At 51.7% G+C, this 10,915-nt stretch overlaps 2 protein-coding genes across 2 annotated transcripts in view; one reads left to right on the top strand and one right to left on the bottom strand.

The window, feature by feature from the left end:
• Positions 1-202: 202 nt before the first annotated feature.
• The window catches only part of S100PBP (S100P binding protein), a 29,568-nt gene continuing 18,855 nt past the window's right edge, over positions 203-10,915 (bottom strand). The window contains exon 4 of the mRNA XM_026863281.1: positions 203-3,123. The gene's annotated coding sequence lies outside the window, so the exon portion shown is untranslated. The remainder of the gene's footprint in view (positions 3,124-10,915) is intronic.
• FNDC5 (fibronectin type III domain containing 5) overlaps positions 6,512-10,915 on the top strand; it is a 7,445-nt gene continuing 3,041 nt past the window's right edge. Inside the window, exons 1-3 of the mRNA XM_026863286.1 lie at positions 6,512-6,623; positions 6,929-7,127; positions 8,554-8,646. Coding sequence (XP_026719087.1) covers positions 6,944-7,127; positions 8,554-8,646 — 277 coding nt within the window. The 5' untranslated portion in view covers positions 6,512-6,623; positions 6,929-6,943. The remainder of the gene's footprint in view (positions 6,624-6,928; positions 7,128-8,553; positions 8,647-10,915) is intronic.

Genomic DNA, 10,915 nt, shown 5'->3' with positions numbered 1-10,915 from the left:
ATACAGCAGCTCAGGTCAGGTTTATTTTTGTGGGATGGAGGGGAAAGGTGCTTCACTCTCCAGCGCGGCTCAGCCTCGTCCAGCTCTCAGCCTTCACAGGACCCGCACTGGCCTTCAATGCAAGGAGCCCCTTAACGGCTCCTCCGCTGCCCAAAAAGGGTCAAAACCACCTGGGTGGATTCTGCTCAGCACATCCCCACACCCTGCGCTGCTCCTCTCCCTCTGCTGAGACAGGTCTCCGTGGTCACCCCCTCCCCAGGCAGCCCCACCAGCAGCAGGGGGGAAGGGGAGCAGAGCGAAGGTGACAGTCGGAGCGCGGATGCTGTTCCCTGGCCTGTACCTCGCCGCGCACACTCACCCCCACCTCCGGGCCCGGGGAACTGAGCTCAGCCACGGCCTGGCAGGATCACAACCAGAAGCGAGCAATAGGCTCAGCACGGAGGAGGAAGCAGCCACGGGGCTGACAGCCCTTTGGAGGTGGCAAAGCGACCCGCAGCGGCCCCTTCCCGGAGGCCACGGAGATTCCTGGCCAGCTGATGGATGGCGTAAGCACGTTATTGATTTCTGTGTTCAGCGTAGGAGAGATTTAATTGAAATATGGAGGTTTCTAACCTCACTGTCAGCCTCTCAGCAGGGACGTCAGTGTGCGAAGCAGGCGAGGTTGCGCCATCCGCTTCCAAACGCCGTTTCCTGCTGGGAACATCCATGTGGGAAACGGAGAGGGACGCGCTCGCACAGGGTAACCACACGCGCCATGGCAGGATCCAAAAGCAGCCTCCGTGGAGTGGTACCCACGGACTGGTACCGAATATGGCCTCATCCTCTTGGCATTTATTGTTAAATAAACCCCTTCTGGTTTATAGAGTAGCCAGAGGCCAAATTAAGGCCTGACTCAAGTATAATTCCGTTAAAAGCAGAAATGTATGGAGCAGCGGAGCATGCAAATCTTTGTGTGTGCAGGAAAAATTGGAGGGTTGGATACAAGAGCAGAGCTGGGTCAGGACCAGCCAACGAACTCCTGGGAGAGGTCTGGGTACCGGCTCCAGCTCCAGGCCTTGCTCCCCCTCCTGCCTCTGACAGATTTCTCTCTTATTTCTCTAATATCACACAAATGTGGGCTGAGAAAAGCTAGAAAAGAGCACAGTACCCAGCCCTCCCCCAGGACGTTTGGGCCCTGGATAAAACATGCCACAGCAATGACTCTGCTCTGGGTTGGCAGCATTAAACCCCAGATCGTGGCGTTGGCAAGACCCAAGCGGTTCCTGCCCAGCTTTGGGACTCAGGGAGTCCGAGTTTGGCAGCACCGGACATTCTCCAAAGTAGAAACACCCCTTCCTTCTGCCCCGAGGAATTCCTGATGGCCAGGGTGGACACGGCGAGCAGCTCTGTGCTCCCTGAAAAGTCTCCATCTGCCCTGACAGCATTTCCTGCACATTCAGGCACTCCTGGGGAATCAGAGGGCTGACCGAGATCGGGCAGGGGAGCAGGAGGTCAGCAGGAAAGAATTGCTTCTTTCCCAGACTGAAGAACCACCACTTGGTTTTTCTGCTCTTCGAAATTGCCAGAGATCAGCAAACAGCCAGGGGGCCGGGAGCGGGAGGGCAGCGGTGGGCCCTGCTCCCTCCCACTCCCCCGCAGGCTCCTTCATTCAAACCCTCGGGGAGGCTGAACGGCAGCGCCAGCCCTTCCTCCTTACCCCATAAAGCTGACAAGGAATTCTATCGGCTGAAGGGAGCCGTGCTGGGAGAGCAAAGAAAGGCTCAGGAAGGCACCAAAACCGGGTCTTTTTGTACCCACGCTCAGGCAGCGGCAGCGGCGCTTTGCCGAGAACATCACACGGGACCTTACGGGATGCTCCTGCCCCTTGCAGGTCGTGTCCTTCCATCTCCTGCGTCCCCAGGGAAGGTTGAGGTGCAGGAATAAATTGCTACTGGGATTTAAGGCTGACTTTTACTGGTTCCTGCAAGGAAGGGCTCACAGCTTGCTGGTAGACAGCACTGAAGGAGCCGCCTCAGAGCCTCGGCAGGCGATCTGCTCGCTGGACCATGGTCTGGGGGCTCTGAGGCTGCTGAGCTGAGCCTTTCACAGCAGGAAAGGAGCCGCTTGTGGGAGAGGAGCTAACTGAACTGGGAGAGGAGCTAACTGAACTGGGAACTGCTGTCACTACAGCAGAGCCTTAGCCACGGAGGAACTGACTGCCTTTCACTCCAGGCACTTCCCAGTGGCTGGAGTTTCCAGGACAGTTGAATTCTGTTTTGGGGCTAAGCTGGGCCCCTTGGCTGGGGAGATAAATCCAGGAATATGCTCTAACTCCAAACCTACAGCCTGACCACAGGACTCTGTGATATTTCCGCAGATTTCTTCCTTTTCCTCTAAGCACTGATCCCCCCAGCCTGCATGGCTAAAGGCAGCAAGCTGGCTCCCACCCCCAGCCCCCCCAGAAGAGCTCAGGGCAGAAGGTGCAAACTGAGAGCAGCTTCAAAAGAGCGAGACACAACAGCAAGGAGAGAGACTGTGGCTGAGGAGCCAGGAGCTCCGAGCATCTCCCAGTGATGTCTTTGCAGCCGAGGTGTCCCCCCCCCAATCCCAGAGGTGCCAGGCAAGACATCTCAGTGACTCAGACACCCCCTTTGCTCACCCCACCACCCTCAATCAGCGGCCCCACCTTCATGGGTGGTGGCAGCAGTGGGATGGAGACAAACCTGCGCCCCATCCCATCCCATCCCATCCCATCCCATCCCATCCCTACTACAGCTCTGACACTAAACAACATAAGGGGCAGGCAGGTGGTTTCCTCCTCCCCGTGCCAGCAGCCACTGTGTCGACAATAAAAAGTCAGGGAGGAATCAGCCCAAAGCTGTAAAGTGTGGGGGTTTTGGGTTTTTTTTTTTTTCCTCTCAAATAAAAGTCCATTAATAATCAGCAAAGCGTTTAATGAGAGGCTAGAAGGAGTTCTCAGCATTAAGAGGGGATTAAGGGTAATCTTCATCGCTCATGCCTCCTTGCTGTGCGGAGGCGGTTCTGACCTGCTCTTGCCAAAAGGCCCAGGGTGGGTAGGAGGGAGGAAGGGCTGGGACACAGCTCTGGGGGCTCTGGTCCCACGACTCACCTAGCAAAGGGTCCCTGCAGGAAGGAAACAAGACACAGTTTAAGCATGATCGGTTTTGAAGCAGCCATTCACATTTAAAAATCATGTTTGCATCTTAATTAATCAGGGCTTCCCCTTAAAGAAGGGGCTGCAATTTCTGCTGACACGAGAACGGGAGCAGCTTTTCACACAGCTCTGATTCAAATTTGGCCAAACAGATCCTCTGCCAGTTTGCGAGTTGTGATTTGCTCCAGCAGGCATCGCAGCCTCTGAGCTGGGATGAAGCTAAACTGCTAAACCAGAAATCCTGTACCATATGGGTCCCTTACGGACCAGACAAGGGCTGTGCTGTCCTCAGCGTCTCTGGAGTAAACGTGTTTGAGAAAGGTTTGGTGCACAGCATGTTCCCTGCCATCTCGCCCGCAGGGAAGGAACAGCCCCTGGGGCCATCCCACCCTCTGTGCCCACTCCCACAACACCAGCAGCTTTTCCCTGGCTGCCGCAGGCACAGAAGCAAAATTTCCAGGAGTTACGTATGACTAGAAGGAACCAAAGGTTGGGATTTTGGCACCTCAAGGCCCTGCTAGAGATGCTGACCCCCTACAGCCAGCTGGGAAACAGAAATGACATCTTCTCCACCTGACCTGGCACTACCAAGAGCCGCAACTGGCCCAAGGAGCCAAAAGCGGTGTGGAATATCTTGGAACAGTGTTTAGATTTCAGAAAGTCATGATCTCATCGTGCATCTCCTGGGAACAGGGAGAAAAGCATCCTCATGGATTAAAATTTTGCTTCCAAGTTATTCACTCAGCTCTAGGTGCAGGAAACGAATTTTCCTGGCTTTGCATTTCTGTCAAAGGCCCTGCTTAATTCGCTTTTCATATCGCTTTTAGACTGGTTTGACACCGCTGATTTAGGTGTAGTTAGTCCTAATGTGTGGCACTGAAAGGAAAGGCACACTCAGATCTGGTTTTCTCAAGTGCTCTCGACCATCCACACCGGCTGGTTCCTCCCCTGCCTACACCCAGAGCCCTGCTCTACAGGCTGCGGGCACTGGGCTGCAGCTTGGCCAAGTGCTTCCCTTCTTCCTCGCAGCCTCCACCCTCTCTCACCAGAGAGGTTGTTTGCTCTTTCTCCAGCTCCGCTAGGTCTCCCCGACTCCCCCACATTTTATGTCATCAGGAAACTTAAGACACTTTTTATGCTGTGCCTCCCTCAAGGTCACAGATTTCCAAGGGGACTCAGGCACCAAGTGCAGTGTGCTGTATGTTCCCTTTTCCCAGCCTGAAGCTTTTTCCCCTCTGTTCCTGAGGGGTTAATTCATCTCTTTTCAAAGGCCTCTTCAACCTAAACTGGGTAAGTCAGTGCTAGCTCCTAAAAAAAAAATTAGTTCCTAAAAATATCCGGGAAAGACAACCATGCCGGGATTTAACTGTACAGCTGTACTTTGAGAAGGGCGAAGTGCCTGGCTGCAGCTGGAGACTGTTTTGTCTCCCATCTCTCAACTCCATCATGTCCTCCGTATGTTCTAGCAAATTCATCAGGCATGACTCACAGACCTTCCCTGTACGCATTCCCATCTGCTGACTGCCCCTTCCTAAAATTAGATCCTACTCCGGTTGGCACACGGGTTCAGTCACGGGGGAAGGTGAGGAGGTGCAGACCCACGTCCCTTCCTTGTGGCACAGCAGGGAGCTGAGTCCAGAAGGGACGAGTGTTCAGGCTGAGGACGATCCATCTCTCCTGCCCAGTGTGTCCTTGGCCCGGCTGCTGCCGTGGAGGGTGAGGATGATAAATGTTTCCGTTCTCCGAGAGCTGGCTGGAGACCACTGTCTCCTTTCATGAAGGCCAGCCCCTGAGGGATGAGAGTGCTCTGGGTCAACACCGACTGGATCACCTACTCCAGAGAGGAAGGACACCTTCCCCTATGAAATCCCAGAGACCACGACTGCTTGCTGCTCCTCCTTCTGAAGACCCAAAGTCTGGGTCCCAGCAGCTTGACCAGGCGTCCTGTTCCCGAGGGTCTCACTGGTGGCTGTGGGTCTCCCATCTGCTAGAAAGAGGAGCTCCGCAGACTGGACTCTGGGGGGGGGGGTTTGGGGAGGAGAGAAAGGAATAAGGTGATCGCTCCGCCAAGTGTGGAACAGCACTGACCTTCAGCTGGGGAATTTTGTCCTCCCATTATTTTCTCTGTCCCAGGGGAACATTCACCAGGAGTGAAGTCAGTTGTTAGGAGACACTGACAGTACAGCTAGAATATTTTCAGCCACATTCAGGCGGCTGAGACTGACTATAAATCCAACAAGTGTTACTGGAGACGTGCACACATGCATCCTTCTTTTACTGTTGACCTCAGCCCCAGCCCCAGCAGGGCGGTGTTGTGCAATGGTTACAAAGCAATAAAAGTAGTATTCTCTGATGAGAGTCAGAAAAACTGACTCCTCCTCACCCTGCTGACCTCCTGGGGGTAGTCAGAGACTTAGCAGTCCCATCAGCATGTAATGCCTTCGGGTTTGGGGCACAAGCTGGAGATTGTGAATTAAATTTGACCAGAGGAGAGGGAACAGGGGCCCAGCCTGCTGCACAGAGCACCAGAAGGTAAAACCTTCCCCCTGAGATGCTGAGAAGGGCTTTGCACTGCACAGCTCCCTTGGGAAGAGGCTCCTGGTGAGGGTGTGCAGGAACCCAGCTGGCACATCACAGCCCGCCTCACTTTTTGCCAAGGCTGGCAGCTACACAGATCCACCCCGTGCTCTGGAATTGGGAACAAACACTAAACACGGAGCCTCGGGCTACTGCTTTCATGCCCTGCCCTTTTGCCATCATAATGGCCCATCCGTGCTGCCGCAGCGTGTTCTGCCCTGTTAGCTGCAAGCAGATGGTTGTTGGATGTCCTCCGACCATCGCAGAGACAGCCCAGCAGCTGCAAAACGTGTATAAAAATTTTTTTCTGTCAGACTAACAGGGGAAAGCAAAAGAAACACTCCCATTCACTACTCCTGAATGTCAAGCCTCCAGAGTGCTCATGAAAGCATTCAGTTTTCATATTTCCAAGGCAGATTTTGCATTTCCTCCCGGCTGTCACTGTCAGACCGCATGAGGAAACAACAGAGAAAACGTGGTATGTGGCTGGGAAGGATGAGATGAATGAGCTGCTCAGTGGTCTGCTGCTGTGGCAAAAGAAACGCTCTCTAAGGGTCACTTATTTCACATGTGTCCAATGCATCTCACATTCTCAGCAGAACCTCGTTGGTAACTAAGACAGGGGGTACCTGCCACTTCCAGGCCCCACACCCAGAATCATACAGAGGAAGGACCCTGAGCAAGGTCCTAACCCGCTCCCTTCCCTGCCCTTGCTCTGTCTCCTGCCCGTGGCTGGGACTTTGCCCCTGTAAAGGCTCTGCTCTCCCTCCTTGCAGACAGCCCGTCGGCTCCAGTAAATGTCACAGTCAAACACCTGAAAGCCAACTCAGCCGTTGTGACTTGGGACGTTCTAGAAGATGAAGTTGTCATTGGATTTGCAATTTCCCAACAGGTACGGTGCCTCCAGTTACCCAGTTTTGGTCATGTTCATCTTCACCCCAGGTTCCCCTCAGTTTCCAAATTCTCTTGCTGCAGTTCAAGCCCATTTCTTCTTGTCCTGTCCCTCGTGGTCTGGGAGGGAACTTGGCTTCCCGTCCTCTTTGCTGCAGCACTTCACATATTGGTGGCTGCAGGGAGGAAAGGGTCTGACAGTCTCCACGTCCGTGGTGGACAGGGCAGGAAGCAGTGGTCTTAGATGACAGCAGTGCACACGGGAGGCCTCTCCACCACTCTGTGCTCTCCTCTCTTGGCTTCCAGAAGAAGGACGTGCGGATGCTGCGCTTCATCCAGGAGGTGAACACCACCACCCGCTCCTGTGCCCTCTGGGACCTAGAGGAGGACACTGAGTACATTGTGCATGTCCAGTCCATCAGCATCCAAGGCCAGAGCCCTGCCAGTGAGCCAGTCCTCTTCAAGACCCCCAGGGAAGCTGAGAAACTAGCCTCTAAAAATAAAGGCAAGTGTGGGTGAGTTCCTGTGTGGCCCCTGGGAGCCCAGGCAGCGTAGGGCTCTGCAGAGAGGAAAGCAGTTTCCCATGCAACACAAATAACTGGGGTAAAGGCACACAGGGCTCAGTGCCCTCTCACAGCCCCATGTAGACAAGTGGGATGAGCTGAGTGTGCCCAGCGGACAAGGCTGACAGGTGCCCAGAGCAACAGGGAGATGTACTGAAGGCTGGCTGTTCATTTTCCCCATTTCAGATTGAGGTTTATCAGGTAAAATGAGGAGAAGGTTTCCAGACTGGGAGCTGTGTGTCCAGCATCCTTGCCAATGGAAAATGCCAGGGGAAATTCCTGAGCAGCCTGCAAACTCAGGTGAAACTAGACCCCTGGATGGCACCGGGCACACCACAACTGTGCTCACAGGGCACCTGGGGGATTTGCTGAGCCTCCTATGCTTGGATTCCAGGACAGCAAGGGGAAAAAAAAACATACCCAGAGACACCCACTTTTCTTACATTTCAAGTATTTCTGCCAAATCACGGAAAGTTGAGGTTGGAAGGGACCTCTTGAGATCACCTAGTTCAGACCCTTGCTCAAGCAGGGTCAGCTAGAACAGGTTTTGAATATCTCTATGGAGGAAACCAGGCACTTCCTCACTGGCAACTCCTTCACTTGTTTCTCTTAAGCCAAACCAGATTGTTGAAGGTTTTCTGTCAGCAAGAATCTCTGCTACAAACAGGGCTAGGGAGTACAGGGGTCTGGGATATAAAGGGTTACTGCCTGCCTACTGAGGACCCAGCCTGTTGCAGGGCTTTTGGACATGGTTCCTAGGATGTTGTGAATTCTTGACTTTTTCTGCTAAAATGATTTGGTGTCTGTAAATACTGAATTGCTGTTCATCTAAAAGCACTAAGAGAAGCACTGCTTCCCTCCCTGGAGGCCTGAACTGTAATCTTCTTAGTGCTTTGAAGCCAAGGAGGCGCATTACGCCCTGCAAAAAGGCTCGACTCATTTCTGAATCCCATGGCTCCACTGAAAAATATCATGCCAGGCTCTACACTCCGGAGCTGGGAGAGGAACTGCTGAAGCATGCAAGGCTTTGTGACAGGCACAGACGGCACTAACAAAGACCAGACACAGAGCAGAGCGACCTGCCACGGGGCTGGATAACATGGGGGACTTACCCCCTGGCAGCTCCTCTGTGGTCGCTGCCTGTCGATCCTGTCTCACTGCTCCTCTCTCGCCCCATCTCCTGCAGGTTGTGCAGGGCAGTCGCTGCAGAGCAGCTGACACTCTGCTGCTGGCACGACCGAGGGCTGAGGACTCCCTCCCCACTAGCTTTGCCCTCGACGTGCTGATGATTTGACACTGTTAAATCAGTGTCCAGTGCAGCCCAAGCCGTGCAGTCAGGTTTCATGATCTCTCTCTCCCCTTGTGCAGATGAGGTGACAATGAAGGAGATGGCGAAGAAAAACCAACAGCTGCGAGCGGGGGAAATTCTCATCATTGTTGTGGTGTTGTTTATGTGGGCAGGTCAGTTCAATCTTTCTGTCAAAAGCATGTCACCTTCCCAAGGCCCGCTGGCTTGCTCGGTTTGAATGTGTAATCATGTGAGACCCGAATAGAAACCCTTCCTCCCATAAAGAGTACTGCCCATCCAGCTGTAAGGGCACCTCAGTGCCCTCTACAGCATCACAAGATGGGCAGTGCCAAAGGCAGGTGAATCAGTGGTCGGATCTGCTCCAGCAAGAAGTAGACAATGGACTTGATGAACCAATTGCCTAATTTCCCATGGCTAATCCTGTCATCTCAATTTTTTCAGAATGCACTGGTGATAACGCCCTCAGCCATTCAACAGGATGCCTCGAGCCCTTCAAATCACGCGAGTCACTGTAATTATCTGGCTATTATATGACTCCAACTCTTACGCAAAACAGAAACTTAAAGAGTCTCAGTCTCAACACCCACTATTACACATACAGTAAACCCCACTTCATAATCAATTAAAATAACGGAAGCACTGAAAGAACAAATGGCCCCAAACATCAAAACACCAATAAACCCAGATCCTCTCAACATCCGCTGTTAAAATACAAAGAATAGTATTTAATAGGAAGGGGGGGGGGCATTAGCAGAAACACGTTGACTGAAAGAAAGGAAAACTCTACATGAGCTTGGGATGGTGGGAGGAGGAAAGACTGGCATTAGCTGAAAACTGCTATCCAAAAGGGTGCTTCGGAGCCAAACTTTTAGCAATCTTTTGCAATTCCACCCTAGCCCTCCTTACACCTTGCAGTCACTAATGCTTTTAATCCAAGTAGAGGCTCTGTTACAAGACGGCCACTGTAGTATTTGATTTTGTAAGCAAGACCCCACACTCAGCTGCAGCTGAGAGCACCCAGGGCTGTGGAAGGTGCAGCAAAATCATCCTAAAACCACTTTGCTGGCGGATGTGACGGGCATAGCTAGGCACTCACATTAAGACAGCCTCCAACAGGGCATCAGATAAACGTGCTCCTTTAATATGAAGATCCCTCTCTATTGACTGTCTGTAATATGTACAAATATATAAATTAGATTTCCAGAGAGAACCAAGAGTTTTCCGACGTAAGTCTGGGACCACATTTCAACAGAGCTTACAGCAAATTGTAGGCCAGGTCTCACTCCTATGTTTTAAGCTAGCAAACAGGGAGAGGAAAACACCTCTGACTCCTGCTCCATCAGCTTAGCATGCTTGAAGTGGCTGTAGCCAACTCTTCAGCTTGTTCAGTTTGGAAATTACATGCATGAGTTAATGGGAAATAAAGTTTGCACATGTTTGTTTTCTATTTAGAGCCCCAGCCTCCCCTGGCTGGCAGTCAGCTGCTGCTTCTGCTGCAAAGGAAAACATTAATGAAACAACATTTGCTCCCCGCGAGTCACAGAGCACATTGCCCAAGGGGAGATGGTTCAGGTGACCCCAGGAAATTGGCAGGAGGGGAAATTAGCACTGTGGTAAATCTATGATCCATAAGACAACCTTTGCCACGTGGTATTTAGTCCTCTTGTCCCAGCCAAACCACTTTTCCACACGCAGAGCATGTAAACAGTCACACACAGAGTTTTTCTGTCAGGAGAGAAACCCACCCCCCCAGTACTGAGCGGTGTCAGTGGTGAGCATAATGTCACGTTCTCCAAAGGCGGTCTGTCCTCTCTGCTGCTGTAAACTGTAACAATCCTGAATTCCAACAGGAGATTTGGCCCATTTATACTAGATTCTGCTCAGCTGAGATACCCCCAGGGAGAGATTCAAAGAGGAAACCAGTCACTGATCTGAGATCTGTCACAAAAGAGGGGGATGGAGGGATTAACTATGTCCTGCACAGTTCTGCAAGGCCTCTTCCAAGTGAATCCGGGTGACACCAAATCACATCCACGTATAATTATTTTTTTTTTCCCCCCTTGGAAAATTCCAAGTTTCCACACGTTATTTGCATTTCCAGAAACTGGACAGCAATTATTGCTAAAGATGATAACCAAATTAAAACGTAAACTAAATTAAAAGGTTTCTAAAACCTCTAGTCTATGACCTGTTCAGCATTTATGTCAAGTTTTAGTTGCACACATTCAAATTTAAATGCTTTGCCATAAAAACAATCATGAATAATTACATGAAGTGACTGAACAACTGATTCATCTCCCACTGTAGTATAATCTAAAACTCAGATCAGTCAGAACAAAGAATTTGCTAATACCACAATTTCCCTTCTAGACAGATGACTCACATTTAAAAAGGGAAGTGGGTGGGGGCTGTCTCTTATAC

Source organism: Athene cunicularia, assembly GCF_003259725.1.
Source record: "Athene cunicularia isolate RWA chromosome 23 unlocalized genomic scaffold, athCun1 chr23_part1, whole genome shotgun sequence".
Lineage (NCBI taxonomy): Eukaryota > Metazoa > Chordata > Aves > Strigiformes > Strigidae > Athene > Athene cunicularia.
This window is presented reverse-complemented; position numbering and strand designations above follow the sequence as displayed.